The sequence below is a fragment of the Drosophila subpulchrella genome, chromosome 2R, assembly GCF_014743375.2.
Source record: "Drosophila subpulchrella strain 33 F10 #4 breed RU33 chromosome 2R, RU_Dsub_v1.1 Primary Assembly, whole genome shotgun sequence".
NCBI lineage: Eukaryota > Metazoa > Arthropoda > Insecta > Diptera > Drosophilidae > Drosophila > Drosophila subpulchrella.
In genome coordinates this window covers 11906512-11933380 of record NC_050611.1, presented here as the reverse complement: position 1 = coordinate 11933380, position 26869 = coordinate 11906512, and the positions used below count along the sequence as shown (strand labels likewise).

Sequence of the window (26869 nt, the reverse complement as noted above, 5' to 3'; positions counted from 1 at the left end):
CATGGTGTATTACGTTTATTTTAAATAAATTTTATTTAAATAACTTGTTAAGATTTACAAAACAGAGAGCGTTGCTAGATTGTTATTATAAATTATTGTATTGTAATTTACAAATCGATTTTGCGGCTAAGTTCTGCTTTTTATGCGGTTCTTATAGATATGCTTCACTATCGTATCGGTTTCTTTTGTTATTTTGTAGATCTAGGAGTGCAAGAATATATTATCATACAATACGAATACAAATTACAGTAAAACTCCTACAAATCGAGCAATAAACAATAAACTTAATCCTATTTATATAGTATATGCACCCCCAGATATCGTTTGCATAGCTTAGATTCTAGTCAACAAATCGGTAGTTTATCAAACACTCTGACTTGAATAGCGAAATGTATATATCTTATGATGATTTGGTGTTGATAGGGAGTTGCTCGCTCAAAATGAATTTCGATTTGTGGATATGATGGGCATTATACAAATATGTTCGAGTACGTGATGTGTGTGGATTCGCGTGAGATGGATATTAGGACTAAGTGCACGATATGTTTGCCAAAAGTTTGGTATAAATTTGTAATATTACGCTTAGATATGCTGCAAATGTCACCTTAAATGTGGCTGTATATCTATGTAGGTATATAACATTTTGATTTCGGTTCTCTCAGTTGGCAGAGTGTATTTTCAAGACTATATTTTTGTTTTTTTCGATATTAATCCAAGAAAGTGTCGTATACAAGCATTTAGTTATGTCCAAAGGTTCGTTCAAATTGTATCTGTTTTGGTATATCTTGATTCGTATTAGTACTGATCATCATGGGTATATAATTGGTATAATTTCCTCTATTCACAGTTCCGATTAATATTAAGTTTTATTTATTTATTGGGATAAATATTTACAAAATGTGTGTTTAGTCAAGCTATGTTAAAATTATATTTGCCCGATCGAAACTTGTGGGTTCTTGAGACCCTGCATGATATGCCTTCCCTTTTCATATGTTTTCCATTATTTTGATATGGTATTCTATGCGTATTTGTATAAATCTATTACCGAGGCGTATTGCAATTAAATTTAAAACGGGATTCAATCAAAAAATGTACAACTATATTAATCGATTTTTGAATTTTGGAACCATTTTCATTTGTTTATTGCACTTTCGAGCTTCTTGTGATTGGCGTGGTATCTGCGACTCCGAGAGGGGATTTGGGGCCTGCCAATAGCCTCATTTAGTAGTAATATTATTTGGTTGACGTCACCAGTTGGGTGCTATAGCCCTGTGTGTTGCAGGTGGGCAGGGCGAAGGGATTGAAACTCAGGCTGCTGACCCCTGAAAATAGATGGAAATCGAATTGTTTGGGATTAATGCGGATCATATTGTGGGGTCTTCTAAAGTGGAGGGAATATATAAGTTCTAGTAGTAGGGAATATTGAACACAGGTCTACCAAAATAATAAGCTTTGTCTAGTTATATTTAGGGGACATTTATCACAGTGATAATGGAAATTATAAATACCGTTAATCGTGTGTTGTCTGTGGTGTTTGTTGATGGTAGAAGTGTGTTTTGAATGCTCAGATTTGCTTTTGTAGACCCATTCACACAACCGACCACCCACACACATCGAAATTTGTGGGCGTCCTTGCAGATGCGGATTGATAGATGGTGTCTGGTGTGTCCGTGTGTGCGTTTTCGTGTGGATTTGTGGGTGGTGTTGGGCGTGAAGCATTTAATTTCAACAAAATGTCGTTACTCTGCCCCAAAGTCCGGCTCATCCTGGGTCATCCTCATCCTCCGTTCAGCTCCTCCGGGCTGGCATTGGAATTAGAGTCCGGGAAGCGCTTAAACGGCCGCCGCCGTGGCTGCTGACACGGCTGGATTGTGCCACGGCTGGTGGGGATGTGGGTAGTGGTGGTGCGGGTGGGCCGTTGCCGCGTGGTGGTGCTGCACGAACGCCTGATGCCACGTCGACGACACGGCGGACACTGTTGGAATTAATGGCGAAAATGCACTTTGCTGAGCATACTTTGTTCACTTTGTTTCGGGGCTTGGGTGCGGGGAAAATGGGGAAAATTCGGGATATGGAGACGAGAGTTTGGCAGTTTATGTGGGGCGGTATTCATGTGAGAGTTATACAAACAGAAGCCAAAAGCAAACAAAAATTATAATACAACTAAAGGACTTCGGAGACACGGGTTCGCTTGGAAGGAAATGATTTCCTAATCAAGAGATGATAGGAACTTGAGGTTATCTAAAGTTGTTCAGATGTTAATGAAACTCTTTTATTAAGGTGGTTCCCCTTTTCTGACATATTCAGTGAATATTTAATATTATGCATATACATAAATATAGTATGCATAAATCTCCAAGCCCTTTAGCCTTTGTGTATCACTATCGAAGATTTTTTTCAAATTTCTTTCTTCATAACTCCGTCTACATTTTTCTTATAGGCAATTGAAGATATCTTCTTCCTCATAAGAAAATAAAAACAATTTTTAAAAATACTAATAAATGTGCCCTAAAATATTTTTTAAAGTGGAATATAAACTATTAGAAACTATCTATCTTATATAGCTATTTGTTAATTTTATCTTAACTTTCAAAATATGCAAATGAACCCACTGGAAATACCGAATGCAGGGCATTTAGATGACCACTTATGTGGGATTTCCCTCACTAGGAACTTACTTGACGTTGAGTTGAAGACGCTGCCGGGCGAGGAGGAGAGTGTGCCCATGTTGGGAGCAGGTGCGTAGCCATTTGCCGTGGCCGCCACCGCTGCGCTGGCCGCCGTGGTTCCATACGATCCTCCCGAGCTGTGGGGCGTGGAGGCGCTGCTGCAGTAGCCGCCACGTGGACTCACGCTGCTCGACTGGGCCCGCTGGTAATCGTCCTCGGTCCACTGGCCGGATCCGTCCTGCACACTGACCGCCAGTTGACCGGCGTACGAGTTAAAGCCCGTCGATCCGCCCGGGGATCTGCTGCAACACGGGTTGAGTATTAGATTCCATTGGATATTTGAGACATATCTGCGATGCTATCTTACCTGGGCATGGAATACAACGCCTCGACCAAGTCGGCAGCTCGCTTGAGGATTATCTCTTTTTGCAGCTTCTCGGGATCGCCGGGATGCCGGGGAATGAGCTTCTGCAGGCGCTGGAAACCATAGTCGATTGTGGGTTCGTTGAGAGCTGCTTAAAGCGTTAATCAAAAGGTTAGATATGGAGTTAAAAATGGATGCATAGTTTATCGATGCTGCGACCACTTACAGACATAGACGAAGCGACCGGGCGATCCCTTGCAGAACTGTTTGCTCTTGTAGGATAGCGTCACCTCCACCACGCCGGGAATGTGTCTCGGTGGGGTCTGTACCCGGATCGCATGCGAGGTGATCAGCTCGCTCCAGACCAGCATGGTGCCGAAAACCACCTGCAGGCCATCGAAGAAGTTGTCGCCCACGATGATCACGGTGGCGCCACCAGTTGTCCAGCCCTCACTGGGCGAGATCGCCTTGATGCAGGGCGTGGCCACGGGTAGTGGTGGATAGAGACCTGCAATGGGATTCCAGAGATATATGGGTTAGTTGGTTACCATATCAAAGTTGCTGTCGCTTCGGTTTGCCAATTGCTACGAATGAAATTAAAAATTGTGGGCTATTCTTTTTTTTCTTTTGGGGTTCATGGGGGTGTTTCTTGGATCTACGTAAAACGAAAAATTGGTCGGAATAATTGGAATTTTGCTACGGACCATCGTAGGTACTGTCGGGCGCTAGGGGGTGACCGGAAATGGACAGGGATTGGTTGCCTGTACCTTCCGTGGTGTCCAGCCGCTTGGCCCTCCGCCCGTGCTTCGAGTTGTTGTGCACGAACATGTTGTCGGAGATGGCCAAAAGTGGTCCATCCACGGCCACCTGCGTGGAAATTACCACCTGGTATTGGGGAAGGGCGAAGTTATCCATTATTATCGATCGGTGGGTAAGGATCAGCTAAGTTAACTCACCTGAAATCTGCGCATGTCCCGCGGGTTGCCGGCGTTTTTCAGACAGTTTTGATTACACTTCAAGAAGAACTTTAGGAAGAAGCTGTAAAGAAAAAATGATTCGATTAATCAAGGGATTGTAAAATTATACACACAGAAAAAAAGATTGGAAATGTTAAATGATATCAGAATTTAAAAAAAATGTGTTTTAGTGCTGATCATCATGGGTATTACATTTGGAATAATATCTCATATTCACAATAAAAGTTTGTATGATATTATAATATCATTGAAAACTTTAAATATTTATAAAGATTTTTAAACACAAGTTTTATCATCTTTCTGCAAATTCTGAAAAGTTTAACTTCCTTTAGTAGGAAAAATAAGTCTGAAACTATATTTTTTTTAGTTTTCCATATATATTCTGTAATATTTCTTTGCATAACATATAAAATTATAATTATAGTTCATAAGGTCTTTAACTAATGTCAATCATTACAGCAGCTTCTGTGATCGAAAAAGGAGAGCAAATTGAACCATAAATGGTAATGCACTCGTTTTTCCCTTTGCGCTGGCAATTATCAATCAGTTGTGGGCTTATGCCGGCTTCAATTAAGAGTCTTTACGATGTTCCCGTCCTCGAAGGCGACTTTACGAGCCGCTAATGACGGGTTGCGCCTTTTTGCTGCCACTTGTGCCTGTTTGCTCGCCTTTGCCTTTTCTGGGCAGATGTTTGGCCCGGGGCAGTAGTGAGTGCCCTTGCGATAAGTGGGGTGACAGCCGGCGAATGTCCTGCGGCCAGGATGCGAGCCAGCCCAATCCAATCCAATCCGATCCAATGGAAACTGACACCCGTGTGCGGTGCATTTAAATGCTGAAATTCTTTTATGCATCCGCCGGCGACATGATATGGCCCTATCGAAAAAAATCCCCGGCTCCCTTTTTATTTGCAGAAGTAATATTTTCCCTTTTGATCAGCGGGAGGGCGGAAAAGCGGCGTTGTGCCGGCAATTTTCATCATATTTTTTTCTGTGTTGTTTCTCACTCGACAAATTGAACAAATTAGCAGGGAGCTGGGAGGAGGGTTGATCTCTTTCCAGCGGGTGGCATCTGCATATGTCCTTGTCCGACGGCAGAGGAGTGTCGCAAATTTGTTTATACTTCTGACACTTTTCGGATTTTGATTCGGATTCTCTCGCCCTTTAAAATGGGCTAGCGTAAATAGCTCTTGCGAGGGAAGTACTTATCCCGAAGTATAGTCCATAAATTATTACTTAGGCGATAAGAAACTGGCATTCGAGATATGCCAAAAAGCTATGATTCAATTAAAACTGATAAAACGCCATAACAGTGGGCAGTCTCCATTAAGCACAACCTATTTGAAACACAAATATTTGTTTACAAATAAATATTTAGCTTCAAGCGCGTTTTATATACCCTTGCAGAGGGTATTATATATTTAGTCAGAGGTTTGTAACATCTATAATCTTTTTAAGTATAATAAGATAAGACTAGGGCAATGCAAATTGATGAAAAAAACATATTATTAAGCAACAAAGTGATCAAAATAATAATAATAATTTTCATAATTTGTAGTTTTAATTTATAACAAAATTATGAAATTCACTTTAGATATAAGTTATAATGGCAAGGGTATATAAACTTTGTCTTGCCGAAATGAGCCTCTCTTTTTGTTTAAATAGCTTTAAAGGCCAAGCGTGGTGCTTATCGAACATGATTGTGAACTTGTTGGACTTCGCAATGAAAAAACAGATGTGAGTGGATGGATGTTATCCATTACGGAAAAAAAGAGCATCGTAGCGGGCTCATCATCATTAACACAAGCATTCGACGACTGCCATCCCCCGAGAATTGAGAGCCGTGTATCTGTCAGATACAATATCGAATTACAGTGCGGCAAACGAACGTGGAAACTCACAGATGCGACTGCAGTTTGAAATTTGAATACGTATCGAGTGGCTAAGGCTTGGATCTTTGGGAGTACCAATTGCACTTGCCTGGCGATGACTTCATCCCTGGGACACCGGAGCCATCATCACTTCGGGGCCAGCCTGCATTTTTATGGGCAGCTAATTGACTTTCTCGGAAGCATCCTGCCCCATCCGACTCGCTTGAATTACAATGTTTTCAAAATATCCTGACAGGACACATAAATTCACAGGCTCTCCCCCATTTGCATATGTCCTACGCGTTCTCTTCAAGATGCTATTGCAGTTGGAAATCAAGCTGAAATTACCAATCCTGACCAGTACGAGGCACAGAACCAGCCACCCACTTTGGGGGCAATTAAAAATTCCACTCGCGTTCTGTCAATAAATCAAAGTGTCTCCCATCTTGGCCCTCCATTTCCCATTTTCCAGGCTTTCTGCCAACAAAGTTAGCTCTTTTTGGCCTCTGCTTTGTCCTTTTGTTTTGCCAGCAACGCGAAATTTTCATTTAATGAAAAGCTACGCATCATCAAATGTTCGCACATGACATCGGGACACCTCCGGGAAAGATTTTCGATGGGCTCCATTGGCAACTCGGGCACGTAGCGCCAACGAAGTGCATAATTGGTCATTCATATTCGGTGGGCGGAGGGGTTCGCGACTTGGCGGTGTCCCTCGATTGGCCGGAGATTTGTTTTTTAAGCAGGAAGGGGCAGCCTTAAGATTTTGGGACTCACGTGGTTGTCAATGCCATCGTGGAACAAGATAAAAGTTGCCCAGATTGCCTTGGGCAACAATGGGAATTTTGGGATAGAATTTAAGTGACTTCTGTGTATGTAAGTCTCAAGTTCTCAAGATAAATAGATTAAAAGTGTTCATATCGAATTCTAAGAAATATGTAATTTATTAGGACATGTGTGTAAACTTTTACTTATGAGTGCAGGATTATAAAAACTGTTCAAATTGGAAAATATTAAAGTCAAGTTCCTAACATTCGAAAATATAATAAAAATATTTTCTTTAAAGAATTAAACATGTTTCTTTTAAAAAATACTTTTCAAGTTCAGCTTCTTAATTATGGTAATATTTCAAGAACACGCAAATGAACTAAACAAACAGTTTTCCAAACCTGATCAAAACTCTCCTAAAACTTGTAACCCTAACTTCAGGTCTTATCCATCGCATCTGAGGCACAGAAAATTGAAATAAATTCCCAGTATCTTTATCGAAAATGTGAAAGTTTTTCCTATTTATGGTTTTTCGAGGCACAGCCGATTAACTGTAAATTTGCGAAGCAGCAACAATGCGAACAACAAATTGTGGCATTATCTTTGCATCGCCAAACAGCACACAAATTTAATGATGAATTTCAAGAGGACATAAATCGCTTTGCCAGTCTCCTCCAGGACTGCCAGGACCACCCAAGCAACCACCCAACCATCCAGTTTTTCCGCTGATATTATCTTGCGATGGCGTGAACAGGCCGTGAGGAGCCGAGAGCGTTTTTGGCGCACGCCAAGCGAGAATTTCCCAGCTGAAGGACCTCAGGTGAGTGGGTGGCGGTGAGTGGGCGCCCTTTGCCATGGGCCAACTTGTCTCTAATTTTTCACTAACGATAATATTCAAAATTTTCAACTTTATTGTCGCATAAACCCAATGACTATGGGCGAAAGCTAAGGCCAACGTGGTGGTGGGAGGCCTGAAAATAATGCGAAAACTTACTTTCGCGCCATTTCTATGCCTTTTGGCCTTTTCTCCACCGACAAATACACGAAATACGCAATACAAAGCGAAAGCGTCACGAAAACATGGCCGTCGACAAGGATGAAGTCACCATTTTGGGCTTCTATTGTTGCTTGGGCTTTATTTATTTATGCTCTTTCTCGGCTTAACGCTCCACGCTTGGCAGAACCAAGGATTCCTAGATTCCATCCATCCCCCAAACCCCCTTTGGATTATCTGAAGTTCATGGCGTTTTTTTTCAACATCTTCCCTTCGGTGGCTCCCTTTGTATTGTAATAGACTTTCGCGCAGGGGGTGAAGTTCTCAGGCTGCGTGCCGTCTGCAGGATACGATTATCCTTTTGGCCGGAAGAGAACTTGTTGAAAACACTTTCACTTGGTGCGTGGCGAGGCTTTCCTTTCTCTCGCCCAAAAGAACAGAGAGCGAGAGTGAAAGTGAGTGAAAGATACTTTTGAGTGGATCTTAAGGATGCGAGTGAGCTTTTCACAGCCCAAGTTCATTTCGCGTTTGTTGTTCTGTGTGTTTTTTTGTATATGGTATCTATATATATTTTTGGGGTTGCTTTGGGACCAAAAGTCATGCCGTTGGGACCGGGGAAATACCTTCCGAACGTTCTTGTTGTTTTCGGTTGGGGGGTTGCTTGTTGTTCTTGGGATTTCTTCATCTCTAAACTGATTATTTTTGTACCAAGCAAAAACACACACACACATATCGAGGTTAGATATCAGACAACGATAAAAGTAGCTGGCATCAGACGCATATAGAATGGCCACAAAAAAGATACAAATGTATCTGAGACGACGACGTGTGTGTGTACGTGTACGACCTTATCCCTTTGCTCTCCACTGAACCATCAAATTATCGACCTCATTGAAATGCCCGAATTATGCCAACTATTTCCGCATGTGTGTGGGCCGGAGTGTGTTGACTGTCAGTTAACGCTTTTAATGCCATTAATTATGCAACAGGGGTAAATGGCCGAGGAAATGGCTAACAGAATCGCACAGACAAACACCAACTAATAGATGAGTTTATCCCAAGATGATGAGCCCGAGACAAAGACAATGTGGATACAAATATGTAGTTGGGATCTGTGCATTTTTAATCCATATGCCATTTCAATTATGCACATTAGACAGGTTCTGCCTAATTCATTGGGTTAACCTCTGGGAATGGATTTGCCTATTTAAAGGGTTAATTGAGATATCAATCTTTCCCTATTAGTATCCGTTGATTTAGAAAGGGTTTAATATTTAGTACCTGTGTAAATTCTCTATTTTATACTTTCCAGAATTTCAATGCAAACTTTTCTAGCTAGCATTCGAATTTACCTATTTATGATTTAATAAACTGAATTTCCCAGGAGCAAACCTAAATTCAGCCTGCCAAAAATGCGAGTGCCAATTTAAAGTGGGAAAAAGTGCAAAGCGTTGGAAATTTGCATTAATAATTCAATTTCAATAGACAGTCTACTACAAATATGCAAATTTGCCGAGCCCAGGAGTTCTTTGAAATGCAAAAATTCAATTCGAAATTTCCCCGTTTCCGTTTGCCACATCTCAAAATCCATTGATTTACGAGGTGCAAATCAAATGCACTTCGTACACCTCAAATTCCAACTCAAACTCAATTGTTTCCACTTCAAAGATAATAGTCAGAGTCTATGAAAATTATATCTGCAATGGTTGGGGTTTTTGTTTGTAGGGGAGAAATGGCAGCGATAAAAAGGGAGAAATATACGCTGCTCCTCATATCTTTATCGATAATTAACTGTTATGGTCTCTCACACTCCGGCTGTCTGAACAGAATGTCTGCCCAATATTTCATGGGCGTACTGTCGATTGCTGACCGCAAATGCCGTCAAAATCGTCTCTTTTTTCACATTTTGTGTTTCTGCGTCGCTTTGAATATTTGAGCAGGCCAACTGGCAGCCAGGACTTCTTGTTTCCCCCTGAATAACCACCTCCCCAGGCCACAGGACACACGACAATCAGCCCGTCCAGGTGGCTGGAATGCATTTAGAAAATTAAAAACTGTAGCCAACAACTAGCAGCAGTTTTGTCATCATTTTTAGCGCGAGTGCGATTATCAAGGCATGCAATGAATGGCCCAAAACATTTGCTCACCTCACGCAGCACGAACGGGGTTGAGAAATGGGGAATACCAAGGATAATAACTAAGGGATATTATTTATAGGATGTGTTCATTTTTATAAATATATTTGTTTGTAACACTAGTTTAATTTTAATTCGGTATAATATAATGTATTTGCAATTTAGTTAACCTTTATTTTTGTGGCGCCCCCGGGTGGACGGACGTAATGCTGCATTTGTAAAATCTTATACTTGTATTCCTGTTATAAAAAAATAAGAACTACAAGGAAACTAAGGGATATTATTTAGAGAATGTGGTAATAATTATAAATATATTTTGATTTGTTTTTAATACTAGTTTAAATTTTGATTGATATAGTATTATGTATTTTCATTGAAATTTATTGGCACACCCGGGTGGATGGACATAATGATGCATTTTTAAAGCCTTACTTTTTTTTTAAAGCTGGTTCCATTTGAAAATGTTTTCAAACCCCCTATTTATTTACTTAGAATACCCCTTTCTGACCGCGTCTGTACCACTCTTCGCCCCCTGTTTTTGCATATTGGACACCACAAAATGTCAATTCTATTTGTTGCGGGCCAAAAGGGGGCTGGGCAGTTGGAGGGTAGTTGGCACTTAGTTTATTTGGCGCTGCGGTGGACAAAACGCTGGCAAATATAAAAAACTGAAATAAAGCGAAGAAAACGCCAATGACGTAGATAAATGCAAGAGTGGCAAATTTTCGATTGTTAGCCTGAGAGCTTTTCCACCCACTCACTAAGTTTTTCCGTGTTTTGTTTTCAGCTTTTGTTACAGCACTTTCGGTGTTCGAGTGGTGGTGTAGACACTCTTTTTTGATTGCCCCACAATTTACCCAAATTAAAAAGTCGAACGCGCTTCGGTTGTCACGCGATAACGATTTTAATGACCGCCGCCGATAACGATGCCAATTGCATGCCTGTCAGTATAATTCAAGTCATTACGCATACGCCAGATGTGAATCAGAAAATTATATAAAAAAAAAAAAAATAAATAAAAAATGGAGCACACAAGGAGAAGTACGCGAAATAAGCTAAAATAAAAACACACTCAAGATCGGTGGAAATGTGTGACAAAAACGTGGAACATGTCGCAGAACCAACAACACGAATACCTCGCCAACAACCAGGACAAGAACAACAAGAACAACGACCACCGCCGAAGTGAGCTTTAAATTCACTTAATTATGGAACACACACGAAGTGCATGCCAACAAACTGGGAAAAGGGCAGAGACAAAATGCGTGGCAATCGATCCGGAGACAATGCGAGTGTCCAGTGTCCAGAGTCCTCGCAAATCATAAATAAAAAAGGGGTCCCCAAGAAAGAGAGAGCAGTACTGCAACCGAGACTGAGCCGGCGACTGCGACTAAGCCCTCATCACCTGCCCCAGGTAATTGCAAATCCCAACGATCTATTCCACTGTGGAGCAAGCATAACATTATCGGAACTTAGATATATCACACTTTTAAGTTATATTATTAAAGGAGGTAAAGAATATGGAATGTATGCTTTACAATTAGTATAAAGTATATATGGAAACTTGATTGTTTATTATCATTACTAAAGCGTCAACGAACCAAACTGTCATCCTACAACTAGAAAAACCCAGTAACTTAATAAACCTCTATGGTAAAACTGAAAATCTGGAAAATAGTAAGCCCTACCTATGTTTGGAAATATCAATAATGTGACGATTAAAACAGGGTATTGATGTTTTATCATCAGTTTCTTTTTCATCACTAGCTTAATTAGGGGTGATTCTTTTCTATCCAAAGAAATTTAAAGTGTGATCTATACTATATTTATGAATTTAGGTATGCTGTGAAAATAAAAAGGTCTAGTTATTTTTCACAATAAATTTTTTTTTTTTTTGTTTTTGTGTTCCCTTTTTTCCACCTCTTGACCCACTGTGCCTCAGCTCATTGTGTGCACAATTTCGGCATCTCCAAAGCCTCCTCTTGTGGCCAACTGCAGATCGGTTGCATGAATAACAGAAATTCATCAATAAAACATGTGCAGATCGCCGGCGAATGCGGCTAGTGACCAGTGGCCAGTGGATAGTGGATATTGGATAGTGGCTACTGATTTCTGTAGCAGCTCTCACGGCACACGTCCGAACGTCAGTATCTGGCCAAAAGAGAGAGATACCAGGTAGTTGGTGCCTCTGGATCCAAACTGGTGTTGTTGTGCTGTTGCTGTTGTCATATCGTATCAGTTTTTGGCTTTCGTCAGCCACTTGGAAATGCAAGTCGCTGGATCCCCTGGATCCCTGAGTTCCCCCCAGATCCACCGATTCGGAATTTTCAATCAGTTCCAATTGTTGCGCGCCGCTGACAAAGTTTCGCTTGGATCGGCGGTGGGTTCATGGAAAGGGGCTTGGGCATTTGTTGGCCTGAGTGGCAAAATGCGTTGGACCCCCGGGCAAGTTAGCGCTTTAGCTGGGGACCCTGCTCCTCCACCTCCATCTCCTCCTGCTCCTCCACTGGCAAAGGCGAAATTTAGTTGCGAACAGATAGATTATCCCGGGGTCTTTGTCTTCCCGCCGGCGGCATGATCTACTGGCATATCAATGAGCGGGCTGGATGGGATGGCCACCGACTGATCCATGCCGCCTTTTAAGCTGATTGGAGATGGAAGCTGGTAGCCGGTAGCTGGAGGCCAGGAGTGTTTTCATCTGGTGATTGATATGCGCCCGAGTCGCAGGAATGGAATGCAATGCCGACAAAAGTTACAGCCCGCCTGACAAATGCGACATGTGGCCAGGGAGCTGCCGGGGATCACAGGTGTGAGCGTGTCACGATAGCTCAATAGAAATGCATTTGTGGACGATTCCTTTAAAGGATATGATTCAAAAATCAACAAAATTAAAAGTTCAAATAGAGATTACTTTAGTAGGTATACGTTTTATAAAAACTAATATTTGTGTGTCTCAACTTTTAAACAAAGTACTAAAAAATATAAACGCTAAGCTGCTCATTGTATATAATATACTAAAAAATGTTGTTTATTTTCATAAGCTCATTTATAAAATATTTGCCTAATTTTTTTTATTTTAACAAATCTTCACAAGAGCAGAAGAATAACTAATATATCTAAACAGATATTTTTTTTGGACCCACCAAAAATTTATAGATAATTTTAGGTATCTAACATCAAAGACTTTCTAATAGCCCTTTACAATTTATTATGTTTTTCTGAGGTTAGAAAACCCAGGTAAAATTGCTAGGACTTGGTAGCTCCCCTTCTCACGTTCCCATCCCTAGATAGGATTAACCAACGCAACGTGTGAGCTGGGGGCTTGCCTGCCTGGCTAACAAGGCAAATAAATAGAGGAGAAATGAATTAATAATCGTAAATATCAGGCGCAAAGTGTCGCGCCCGGGCACGTGGGGCAGAAAAAGAGATGCCACATATCTGGGGACCAGAAGTCGCGATGCAATATCATCAGCTGAGGATCGCCAAAGTGTAACTGTTATTCCAACGGATGACATTCTGGAGCAACAACAACACGCAGAGCAATTTTAACAAGATCATAAATGTGCAGCGGTCGATCTGTGATCTTTACCGAGCACTCGATATCGTGTTTTTCAGCATCCACGAATAGTGACTGTGTGGCAAGAACTGGCTGGTTGGCTGGTCTGTGTTTTTTGTTGCCACTTCACTACCGATTTTCGCCCCGGCCATTTCCTAATTTGCAAGCTCAGGTGGGGGAGCCAGAAGAGGCAATCAATTAAATTTAATTATGACACCAATTATGGCCTGATTGTCAGTCGGCTGGCTGCCTGCCAACCGGTCGCAGACACTTTGGCTGCCCACTTTAATAATAGAATCATTAAGCGGAGCGTAGAGATCTCGCGTTTCGCAGAAAACCAGCCTTGTGGGCAGTCCTACAAATGGCCATTGCATCTGGAATTGGAATTGGCATACAGATGGGGAGTCCGCATAGGCAAATACTTGGGGACACCCTTCGCCGGAGGTCCAGCGATCGGGCGTTACGGGGAATCACACAGAGCGCTGATTATCATCTGCATAAGGTGTGCCTCAATTTAATGGGGCCTGGGGATTACAAAATTGCTTAACAACTCAATGAGTTTGGCGGCGATGGCAGCTGGAGATGCCCATGAAAGGTTTGCTTAAAATGCTCGAGTCAATGGAGCTGGTTTCCAAAGGGCATTGAAGTAAATGGTCATATAACAATCATTGTAATTAGAAAATTCAATTTATGTAAGTACTTGAAGTATGGAAAAAATATCCAGTAGCTTACTATTTAAGATGGGTTAATTATGTTTAGTCCTTTCCAAAGTAATTCATATAAGTATACTTAAAATATGGGAATTAAGTCTCTGCTTACATTCCCAAAAGGATCTAAGATATTTACATTTTAAGAAGGGTTAATTTTATGTATGTTTTTAATCCTTCTTAAAAAACTTTCCCGATTCCTTTAACCGCATGTTTCCATAATAATTCGTTTTGCATTGTAGGTTTTCTCTAATTTCCTGCACTCAAATAATATTTCCGAAGCCAATTAGGGCGGACACACTCCCGGCTGCGGGAGAAGGGGGCGTGGCAGCCGCAAGGATGTGCACACAATTAACATAATTCGCCTGACACGCGACAGTCGACGGTTGGGGATTCCCCGGCAGGAAAGTGGCTTTACAAGGGAGATAGAGGTCGTGTCGGATTGCCGCGAACTCGTCTCAATTTACAATTTATGAAAATAGAATTTGCCGCTGCCATTTTGATAAATTTTTGTTTGTCTCTCGATGGACTCGCTGCCTCCCAACTGCAGCTTCTGTTTCATTTCAGCTCCTTTCCATCGAGCGAAGGGAATAATGCCCCCACTTTTCGAGCTCTTTGCATGTCTGCCGCATCGTGTTTTATATTGCAGTTGATAATAATGCCAATAAATCAACGATACGCATACACCAGCCGCAGAACAGAACGGAACCGAACAGGCTGACAAAATAAAAAGCCAGCGACGATGATGAAAAGCAGCTTAAAATGTCATCTTTTGTGTGGCGGAGCAACAGGACGAGGTCCTGGACGGGGATGTGGATGGTCGTAGAAGAGGAGAATGAACTATGACTACTTACCGATCAATAATGACGGGGTCCGATGGCGTCTCGTTGCGGTTACCACAGCTCTTCTTATCACAGCAGCGGCTGAAAGATAGAAACCATTTCGTATAAATTCATATGACTAAGTGGATTGTAACTCTAAAATATAGTTTAATTTTTTGGTTAGCAATGTATGAGATTTCCAGGGCGTACACTTAACACTCGTAAATGAAAAATAGATTAAGTTAAAAATCATCTAAAAAATGAGGTTTCTTAATTTTTGGTCTAAAAATGTTTATTGCTTTTAATCGTGTTACTAAGGCGTATACTTAATATTAAAAAAAAATAGTTTTACTTGAGAACTTTAACGTTGCATATGAAAACCTTGTAAATTTATGAATATCTTTTAACCTGAAGTAAATATTTTAAGTGACTGTTAGTTGGGAGTTACATATTTTATCAAAATCATATATCTCCCAGAACTGAACTTTATAAGTAAATGCTTTCTAAGAGTGACCAAAAGTGTTCCGTTTATACGAAAATTTGAAGATTTCTTATAGCTTATGGCTTATAATCATAAAGCCCGAGTTCTTTTCAACTTTAAACTACTGTCTCTCTGTGGGAAGTATGTTAGAAGTGTGCCCATTTTTTGGGGGTCAGACATATGTCATTGCTCTGCACTTATCCGTTATCTGCATCTGTATACGCACTCATATATCTATATCGAGTTCAATGGCTGCGTAATTTTTCGACTGCACAGCCCCTGGGCTAGATGGAAAAAAGTGAGCCATGGGCGGGGGGTGGTGGGTGGTTTTGCGTGGGCGTACTGGGTGGTTGAGGGTCATCTGGGGGTGGTATTTTTGGCTTGGACCCGGCTTTTGGCTTTTGGGTCTTCGCTGGGCATATATAACATAAACATGGATGACTGAAATGGGCGCAAAGCCAAAACGATAAAGAAGACGTCGTCGTCCTGCCTCCCTCTCATACTACCCCCCTTTTTCTAATGGGGGAGTCTGCAACCCCCGTGTAAGTGTGAGAGTGTGTGCTTGTGTGCGTTGTCCCCTTGTTTTTGATAATGCTACGCAAACATAAAAACTGGGTGCCAATCCGAAATAATAAAAGATGGCCGGCCAGCAACAACAACAACAAGGATCTAAGGCAGGGGTGGCGGTTAAGGGGATGGCAGGAGGTATCCGGGGGGTTTTGCCGGCTAAAGCTGTGTAATTTTTTTTTGTTGTTCGGCTTTCTCTTAGCATTTTTTTCAGCCGTTCTGTGCCGTTTTTATTTTCTACGCAACCTTCAACTGTCAGAAAGCTGCTAGAAGGGTGAACAGCAGCCCATGGGCGTGGGGAGTGGGGGTGAGGTGGTTGCTTTTGGGTGGTTGTGGGTGAAAGTCAACCATTTATACGATTCAGCTCGCGTGCGTTTGAGCGTGAAAATAAAACGAAGGACACTCTCCGCTCTGCCGGACGGAGCTTAAAAATCAACAAAATTAAAGCAGTCCCCCAGTTTCTTGGTGGGGAAAAAGCATAAGAAAATCGTAAGAAAATCCAGGGAAAATCACGGGAAAAAAACAAGAGGCGAAACAAATGAGAACTCAGGTCTCTATAATTTGAGTGGCTGCGGCAAAATGGATGAGATGAGTTGGGGAAAAAGAAAAAAAGTTAAAGAAGCTCCAGGGAGCCGGTTTCCGAATGCCCGCGAGACTTGAGATTTCGATTCGCAAATCAGTAACAAAAAGGTGTGGATTGCAGTGGGTTAATACTTGGGGTAATAAAATGGGGATAGTAGCGATAAGCACTCACCTGCACATCACCTCGTGCGTTAGAAGCACTCGACACATTTCGGGATTCTTGTCCTGACCCTCATATATGATGGCCTGAAATTGAAGATAGTAATAGGGAATTAATATTTAGGTACTTAAGCTCTTTCTTATAACTAATAATATTGCTAACATACGTTCTAATAAAAAGACTGTTTATTATTATAACCTCAAGAATGCGTACAAACCAGCATTTAGTCCCTTTGTTTTGGAACAGTCTAATAGATTCTAATCTCATTGATTTACCTACCTGCCCTTACCACCTGCATAAACCCCACCTGACCCCGTTATTGACCCACCGCCATCGACACCCGACTTCACCCCGCCCCCTGCTCTTTTGACCCCCTATCAAGAATCATTTTGGGCTAAGACAAACACACATAAATGCTAATTACAGAGCCCCGAAAACTCGGGCCAGCAAATCGACATATGGGACACAATGCAAATATTGACAATGTCCACAATTTTTACCTCTGCATGAATAATATCCGAGGGGTATGAGCATCGAAGGGGCGTTTTGTGCGAGTCTAGTATTTGTGTTTGCCCAGTGAAAACGCCACTCGAACTGTCTGTTTGTTGTTTCTTTTTGTGTGGTGGAAGTGAAGTGAGTCGCGTTTTCGAGGGGGTGGTGGTGCTCTATCCATAGAATCATGCCATGTGGAAGGAACAGCAACCGCAAGTGCAGCGTTAGACAATCTGCTGCAATTTCCGCAAGCCTCTCGAAGTTCCAACCAAATAAATAGACAAAGGGATGGGCTGGTGGACTGGTGGGTTGGCATACAAAAAGGCGCATAGTTCTCTAATTTAAAAATGATTAAAGCGGGTGTCCTGTCCCCCCGCCCACCAAACCGTAATCCAACACTCATCCAGCGAATTAGTTGGCAAAAACACGGCATATGCGAGGGGTGAAGGACTCGTTTGTAACTGAGGGGTGAGAGGATCATTCATCAACTGCCGGAGATACACGCAAAAGTAATAACAATAACCGAGTGAGGAAGCCGAAAAACCTGAGCGGTGTTCATCCACCAAAAAGAAGAAACAAAAAAAAAACCAGGAGGAATCCCGCCACTTGCCGTCAAGGACGAGTGGTTCCTCTGACGTCTCCGGCATATGTGCATTTGTTCCTGTATCCTGTAGGATGATGAGCCCAGATCCCAGAGCCCAGAACCCAGAAGCTGTGCCCAACCAGATAGATAATCAGAAATTAATTTTAATGCAACCAGCAGTAGTCCTCCAGAATCCAACCCTCTATATCTACATATATTTGGACGCCCCCTGCTGTTTTTGGCATTAGCTGGGCACATGTAAAATTATGATCATCCCTTATTATCCCGTTTGTCAGGTTAATAATTCCCCCGACCCCCTGGCGAAACCTGTAAAGGATCAGACAGCTCTCGATGGCCCGGCTCAATGTCCAATATTTGCGGGATAGCCGGAAAAGCATTACGGCCATCGAACTTTTTCAGGACGAAGTGCAGCTAATTATAGGCCGGACAAGGATTGGATGTCCTTTTTATCCCACTCCACAGTAATGGATTTTCAATGTTTTCCGGCATAGGACATAAAGTTGGATTCGATTTTTTATGCGACAACTTGTAATTGTCACCTGTTTACTTTGGAATTTGGGAAGTTATTTTGGGATATACTGTATAAGATAAGGTTGCCATAAAAGAGGTCGTAAAGGAAAGTCTATGACAAAAAAAATAAAACCTTCTATATTTTTTTTCGTATTTTCTTATTAAGCTAAGAAAAACGGGTTTAAAGTCCACGTTTTCTGGGTGTAAATCTTAATATTATTATATTATTTTCCGACTATCATGCTACTCAAAACGTTCACGCCCAAACAAGTTCAAACAGTACAACCTACTAACCAAAACTAAGTTCCCCGATCCAAAAAAAAACCCGCCTAAAAAGGGGAAAAAAACGGGAATCATCATCCATCATCCTTGCGGTGGGATGCAGGAACAAACAATTAGTTTGTATCTCGTTCTCCATGTTTTTGTGGCCGAAAGTGAGGAGTTGGGAGCTCGGAAATCAGAGGCTAAATGGCTCATCTAATAAAAAAACGGCAAACTAAACGAAAGCCACTAAAACTGGAGTAAAAGCGTTTAAACTACGATTTATCAACAGTACAAAGAACAGGAGTCAGGAGCTGGACAACAAAAAAAAGAAAGAAAAAATGTGCAAAAAAGCGAGTGATGAAGTGATGACAGGACAGGCAGAAAAAGGACTCCACCGGGGGCGGGGCAAAAGGGGATGCAAACAGGATGAGCCGGGGCAGCTTTTAAATTTTAAACGATTTTCCATCAAACTCCGCCGAAGAGTCGATTTTTTTGCAGCATTTTTGCAAATTGTTATTATCGCTTTTGCAATAAAATGAATCGACGCTCGCTGCATTATTCACGCACTTGAATGCTGCATGTTGCATGTTGCATACTGCATATTTAACGTGCCAAATAAAAATCTCGCCAAACAAGATAAATTATCGCGGACAAAAGAGCGACTGTGAAAAAAGGTTTCTGTGAAAGGGCAACAATAAAACAAAAAAATAGCCGAATAAAAAACCTATAGAGGGTTGCTCTTAATTTATTAAAGCTTCATTTATCAGGGCAACGCATAAATTGCCCAGGAAGAAGAAAGGACAACAAAATAAAGGTTACCGTTGCAAGGACTCGTGCATCCTCTGTCCGCATTTCCCATATTTGTGCATTTTGCCAGGGGGAAAAGGGGGAGAAACCTTTTTTGCTGGTCCCTTCTCTGGTATTTGCATATTTTTAGGGACATAGGATAACAATGTAAGGCCAACTTCTTGAAAAATTACATAAATAAGCATATTAAAGTGTGCACTTCCTAAAATATGTCACAACGTTTATGTTTGCTTGTTTTTTTTGCTGATTGAAATGTTATGAATTCGAGATTCTAAAAATGTATTGCTTGCTTTGATTAAATATCCGAGATATAAAAAAAGGAAAAACTAAATTTCAATTATTAAAGTTTATTGAATCGGAATGCTCAAGTTTTAATATTAAAAGTAAGACAACTTAAAACCAACAATTCTTTAGGAATATATTGTATAATAAAAGATTTTAAGTTCTTTACAAAATATTTAAGTACCAAAAAGGTTAAATTTTAAATATGATAATATAGGACATGTTAAATTTAGACTACCCAGATCTTTTACTTGAAAAATTGCTAATTTTCCGGTCATTCCACCCACGTCATATATTAAAAGTTAAGAACATTTTCACCCAAATACCGTAGTGCATCTTGCACACCTTTATGAAACCGAAGGCCCCCAAGGGACCAGGAAGAATTTCAAAGAGGAATCCACACATGCATTACACATTTCGCATAATGAGGGCGATATCATTTTTTCGCACCTGCTTTCTCTGTCTCTCACTCTCTACCCATCCCTTTCCTTTCGACCGCAGAAATGCACTTGCCGTGAAAGCATTTTTAATCGCATTGCGTGCGAAAGGGAGAGCATGCATGGGGAGCATGCCCATTAAAGGGGGAGGGTGCGAGTGCGAGCGGGACAGACAGACGGACAGCGCGCACATGCAAATATGGAGATTTCATTTCGCACAATCTGTTGAATTTATTGAGCGGCCGGCGGCAACAACGACAACAACAATAACAATTTGCCATTAAGCGTGCTTGTACAATTTGTTAATAATCGAAAATGATTCTCTCTCTCGGCTTTTTAAGTGTTGACATACAAATTAATTTTATCGCTTAATTAACACGCGCAGACAACACTGAGAGTGTGTGTGTGAGTGCGATGGCTATAGAGTGTTTAATAATGCTTCTTTTTCTTTTTTTTTAACCGTTAGCGTTTGGTAAACGGGTAACGGGTAACCGGAAGATCCTTGCCATTAGTTCGTCTGGATTTTTGGGCCTCTTTCCAGCATTTTATGTCTCAGTTATCTCAGTGCATTAATCGCCAGTTATCTTCCCTTTCCCTCTAACACACCAGCCTATCTCCATCTCTTTTTGGTTTAGAATTTTGCTGCGCTTTTATGCGTGCGTTTGTGCGTTTTAATCGCGATAAGCGCAATTTTGGCAAAACACAAAAACCGGGGGGTAAAAGGATTTCCCTATTGTTTTATGCCGGACCCGTAGCACCGCAGCACTCCATGTGTATCTGATTCGCTGATGAAAATGAAATATGATCGCCGAAATGAGGCGATTTTCCGTGGTTCCATCGTTAGCTCAAATTGCAATTGCGACGCCTCCCGTTCGAACTGTTTTTCACCGTTATCTGATCGAATGTAATTATGATTATGACCATGATTTGCTGCATTTGCCGCCCCTGAAAAAGGGGTTGCGTTGCAAGGGTTGTCCGCTTTAGTTGGGCTCCTGCCACGTGGATGCCAGTTGTTTACAATTGTCCTGCCTCCCTGGCATCCTGCCATTTAGTCCTTCGGCTGAGACAATTCCGCCTTAATCGCATTCGGCCCGCCACAGTTACGAGTTTCAAGTTTCCCGATACAACACCATTCCATCCTCCCCACCCACTTAGATAACACTCGCTTATCCCCGCCTTACCTGTTACGCAATCCGATAACAAAAGCGACACGCGACAAACGTAATGTAAAATTCAAAATAAGGCAGTTGAAAACAAAAAAAAAGGAGGAAGCCAAACCCACCTAATCCGATCAAATGATTGTTCTTTTCCCAGCTTGCGACACTTTTTAAACGGAGAAAAAAACTCGTATAGCTGTGGGATTTTCTCAGGTTAGGGGTAGGTCCATCAAAAATACATCACAAGTCAAGCGGAAAGGGGCAATTGAGAAATATCCGAGAGGAGGATATAAACAACCAGGACAAAATGAACTATTCTTTTTAATAGATTAAAAAATAAAAAGTATGCCATTCTAAAACAATCATGTTTTTTGCTAGCCTTGAAGATTGAGTTTAATATTCTAGGGAATAGACACTTGAGAAATATCGGACAAGTGTCTGTAAACAGTAAGAAAAATTAGAAAAAATAATAGTTTTTCATACTAAAAGTAAAAATGTTAAGTGCTTCAAGTGGTTATAAAATAAAATCTAAGGTTTTTACGCAATGCTCTAGAAAATTTCCAACTGGGAAATATGAAGAAGTGAACTTATAGAACGAAACTAACCCGGAAACTATTCTAGAAAATAACGGAATTTATTTAATTCCTTCTTATAGTTGAACAATCATTGTACGCTAAATACCCCCGAAAGCTATTGCGAAATTCTTAGTTTAATAATCATCATTTTTTATAAAGCACTCAAGGCATTTTTGCATGATTTCAGATATCAATTTAAAAAACTTTTTGATGAAATGTATAATAATTCACACATCACGTGGATGAATTAATTGCTAAACATATTTGAACAATATTACATTTAGTTGCCCCTTTGGGAGTGTTGAGCACTTAGCCCGGAAATTCTAATTTTTCCTTGAAGACCCATTAAATTGGTGTTAATTACTTTTTTATACTATTAAAATAACTCTCTATGGCCCTATAGAATTTTCGATAAGGCTTACTTGCTAAAACGTTCCCATAAATAACAATCATGTGCGATTTCTTATCAACAATTCCAAAAATATAATCGAAAATTTCCAATGAGACCCTAATATTTCGGCAATTTTCGTGTTATTTTTAGAAAAGTCAATTAGCGAACATTTTTCCTTGAAGACCCATAAACATTGTGTTAATTACTTTTTTATATTAGTAAAATAACTCTCCAAGGCCCTATTGTACTTTTGATAAGGTTTACTTGCTTAAAAGTTCCCATAAAATATAACCTTGTACGGTTTCTTATCAACAATTCCAAAAACGTAATTAAAAGTTTCCAATGAAACCTTAATTTTTCGTCATTTTTCGTGTGTTATTTTTGAAAAAATCAATTGGCGGCGGGTCAAATATTTATGCGATTAAATTGCATTTGTACAAGTGGATTTGTCACCATAAAGCTAAAAAGAAAGGTCGCTGCTGTCGATAATTTGTGGATAAATTTATTGCGAGCTCGTCTCTGATGCGAACGGGCTAAATGGGCAAGAAACGCCCACAAAAAGGAGAGAAATCGAGAAGCGAGGGGGTTAATGGCGAAGATATCGAAAGGAGAGGAGAGCGGACCAGGGTCTATAAAAATTTGTCACTCGAGAAATTAATTGCCCTTGAAAGGGAATAAAGGAAAAGCGACGTCGGCGGAGGGCATTAGGCCCACAAAAGCGGACATATGGTGCACCAGGACCGAAAACCAGGAGGTCCTGAAAAATGCCCCAGGACTTGCACGCACCCACAACAAAGCGCATTAACAATGTTCGATCCCCGTGCGATTCTCTCGATTTTCTCGCCTTTCTCGCTTTCTCCTCGTTAGCCCCGGGCACACCCCTTTTCCAGGCGGAAAAAAGCAAGAAAAGTCGTGCGAATGAAATGCCCGTTTGACGACTCAATTTATTGGCCAAAGGACACACCAGGACACACTTAATTAGCCGTGACAATCAATTTCGAATGCAACTTATGCTCGAATCAGCAAAACAAACATCGAGCCCGGAAAAATGCACGGAGGCAGCCGAGTGGAAGGAATTAGTTTTTCATAGCCTGGTTAACTTCAACCTTAACCGGCAGTGAAAAGCAGGGGAATCGGAAAGTTCTTAATTTATTTAAGTGGCAATCGCAAGATGAATTGCAAATTTGTAAGTGGTTTCGAGGGGTAGTTGTCTCTTTATAGAAATTGTTCTGTTTGTATGTAAGGCAAATCACTCATTACATGAACCCATTTCCTTATAAAAGATACTTTTTGTATAGTAAAAATGGAATAATATATGTATTAATATTACAAAACAATTAATGTTGGAAGACTTCATACAATTTTTTTAGAAAAGATAGTTAAAAGTTAGTATTATAAAACTTTAGATTTCCTTCACATGTATCATATAAGTAAAATATTTTAAGACTTACCTGCTTGGTCACCGAATCGATGAGGCGCACGAATATGTCCTGTTCCTGGCGAGCTCCTAAAATAAAGAAATCCATATTAAAATGGTTAAACCCTATCAATAGCTCCCCACTCACCATTAGCATAGAGAAGCTGCAGCCGGTACTGAATGCCATTGTTCGTCTTGGTGGCATCCGATTCCGAGTCCTTCTCGATGAACCCTATGAAGGCCGTCCGCTCGATCTCGATGGGCTGGCCGGCTCGATCGTATAAGGCGATCACGAAGTGGAAGAAGTTCGACTTGCGCAAATTGCTGGGCGGCTGCTTTTCGAAGTGGGCGCGGCCGATGCCCAAACTGCAATGGAGAAATTACGTAAATATATGTATTAGATGGGACAGTAATTATGCCATTAGTTGGGTAAACATAGACCGGGCCTAAAGAGCCTCTAATTGGCAGTGAGAGTCTTGTTTAGCGGCCGGTTCTTTGGACGGAATTAGGGAAAACAACTCAATTACGCTGGAGAGAGAGTGACATTCGGGCAGCAGCTCTGATGTGACAACTATCATTAAAAGCGCATAAGCAACATCAACGTGACACAATAATCCTGATGTATGACAGTCCTTGTCCGCCCCTCCTACACTTGAAATAATTCTTTCTCCATATGCGTTTGCTGTATGTGGGCCAAGCGGACGTTGGGCAATTATCACAGGACACGTGGACGACTGAGCCGTAGACGCAGGAATAAAGGCTTGTCCTTGGTCCCAACCCCAAGTCCATATGCTAAATGTCAGAAGTAAGGGGGGAACCCCTTACTTCACCTTTATCCTCCTGTCAGCGAGCAATTACCGGACAATGTCTAGCTATAAGAACTAAGGTAGGGTCCTGTTCTGTTCTTTTCCGTTCTGTTCTGTTCCTTCACCCTCTTTTCCTGTATGCATAACGAACAATTTAATTTAGAAAATGCTGATTTTATCAGATTTTTTGTATTTGCGTTATTTTCCTGCACTATTTATGTGCTGCTCCTGTTTGCACAGGCAATGTCAAGGAGCCGTGCTCGGCATGTCCTCGGTAAACTCGGAAAACTCGGGGGTCCTGCAATTATATACACATTTGCCAAAGGATAATGCCTGACATTCGGAGTGCACAGCCATCAGCTAATGATAGAGCCGACCCACTCCCATCGAAAGTGCAATCGAATTGCGTCCTAGTTATTAAGTAAGAACTTGAATGGATACCCAGTGGATTCGGTGGACAATTTTATCAGTAGGTGTTTTGGATTTGCTTTTGTAGCTTTCATCAGTTTTGATTGCCTTTCAACAGTTTATGAGTGATACGGCAAAGATTTTCATCGAAGGGGTGGTATTTTAAGTCAGTAGAGGTTTAAAATCTACTGAGTATGGCTAAAAAAATTCTTTTTTTATTGACTTAAGTTCTAGAAGTTCTATTCTAGTGACAGAAATTTTTACAATACCTTACGAATGCGAATTTCATCTTAATCCTTATAAATTTAACGAGATTAAACTACGAGAATATTCAAGGGAATTGGGGGATTAAAATATCATGATATACTTATGGATAATGGCCTCTACAGACTTCAAGTGAATCTGAATACGAATTTCAGAGAGACAAACACATTTTGCGGTGCTAAAGTTGATTCACCCACAAGCTGATATCAAATTAAGAGGCAGCCCTGCTTTTTCGGGGGGAAAAGCGGAAGTTCGATGCGATTTGCACGGGAAAAGCAGTCACCTTTGGGGGCGGAATGTGGGGTGGTGCCTGTACGACATATAAATGCCAGACATGTTACATTCTGGTGAAAGGTTATTGTTATGGCCATGGAGTGGAGTCGAGTCGAGTGTTCGAAAAGTGAGCAGCAAAATAATGCCGAGTACATCCTGGCAAATAAAAAACTTCCACCCAAGTCCGCTTTTCTTTCTTCCTTTTTTTTTGTTGACTTTTCAACTCGACTGGCTGAAAATTGTGGAAAACCGTTCTGCGGCAGTTTGCCAGCTCACTTTGTTTGCACTTGCCGCCAATTTGCAAGAGAGGAGCAGCTAAAAAAATAGAAAAAAGTAGATAGAGAACATTTTTGTGGCCGTTTTGCTGTTGATTTTATTATGCCAACATTTAATTGTCGCAAATCGATGCCCAGGTGGCCGTCAGATAGGGCTAAATGGTGGGAATAGACCCACCCAATCGTGGTCACGTTTAGTCTATTTCTGGCCAGGTACGTGAAAAGCAGCTTTCCACACATGCGAGTACTTTAAAAAGGCGACTTTATTAGTGGCGGAAAATATCCTGGCGATTGTGGCTCCTGCTCCTCATTGTTTAAGGACACTTTACGGGCATTTTGTTGCAATCTAGAGCTGAAGCTGCTTTCCTTCTATTTCTTCTCCCTGGACAATCTTTGTTGAAATAAATTTTCGAATATTCCTCTGATTTACGAGCAGCGACAAGAAGTACAACACAATTGCGTGTGGTTTATGCACTTTGTTTTTAGTACAACATTGTTTCTGCTGTTCCAGTTAGATGGGCCGATGATAAGTGTTTAAATAAATGGCTTGCCACAAACATATTGAACAATTATCGGAATCGAGGAGATTTATTTGTCGCAAAAGTTGCCTACAAAATAATAATAAATCCCAAAATTCAAATTGCAATCACAAAAGTTTGAATTATACCTTGTGGTGATGTGTTTTTAGGGATGGGAAGTTATGTCTTTTGAGACTTTAGTAAAAATAATGGAAACATGATAATTAAGTTTCTTTGTAAAGTATTTAGAAAAAAGGGAAGACTCACAAAAAATACTAAATAACGAAGCAAATATTTATAAAACGACTAGAAGATTTAAAATCGATTTAGCGTCTATTGATAAAAAACTTCTTATGATTCCAAAAACATAATATTTGGGATAACTTTTAAGGTGTATATCACTTTAACGGTCTTAGAATATAATAAGCAATAGGAATATTTGTGTTAAAAACAAGCCCTTAACAAATTATTGATTGGTCTTTGAAGGTATAGAAGTAGTAGAGTGTATAACTTTTCTAACTTGATTTTCAAAGTTTTTCAATTAACACTTCTAAGTTAGAAGTTTTCAGATTTAAGATAATTAAGAACAGTTTTTACAATTTTAATTTCACTGCATGTTAACCTAAAAGTAAGTTTTAAACTCCACATTTCCATACTTTTTATAGGCTTAAAACCTACTTTAACATACGGACGGGAAAAAGGCCCCAAATGTATTTAACTGTAACACCATCTCCACTTATT

The 26869-nt window shown here is 40.7% G+C and overlaps 1 protein-coding gene across 9 annotated transcripts in view; it reads right to left on the bottom strand.

Annotated features, from left to right (window-relative positions):
- Window positions 1-5: 5 nt before the first annotated feature.
- LOC119549760 (transcription factor collier) overlaps window positions 6-26869 on the bottom strand; it is a 28796-nt gene continuing 1932 nt past the window's right edge. Inside the window, exons 2-12 of one of the 9 annotated variants that reach the window (XM_037858012.1) lie at window positions 23733-23950; window positions 23619-23674; window positions 16661-16734; window positions 14892-14960; window positions 3990-4071; window positions 3738-3918; window positions 3260-3541; window positions 3037-3184; window positions 2679-2971; window positions 1509-1975; window positions 6-1322 (exon numbers count right to left, since the gene is read on the bottom strand). In XM_037858012.1, the coding sequence (XP_037713940.1) occupies window positions 1833-1975; window positions 2679-2971; window positions 3037-3184; window positions 3260-3541; window positions 3738-3918; window positions 3990-4071; window positions 14892-14960; window positions 16661-16734; window positions 23619-23674; window positions 23733-23950 (1546 nt within the window). In that variant the 3' untranslated portion in view covers window positions 6-1322; window positions 1509-1832. The remainder of the gene's footprint in view (window positions 1323-1508; window positions 1976-2678; window positions 2972-3036; window positions 3185-3259; window positions 3542-3737; window positions 3919-3989; window positions 4072-14891; window positions 14961-16660; window positions 16735-23618; window positions 23675-23732; window positions 23951-26869) is intronic. The other 8 variants (XM_037858003.1, XM_037858004.1, XM_037858007.1 and 5 more) reach the window with 8 other exon arrangements.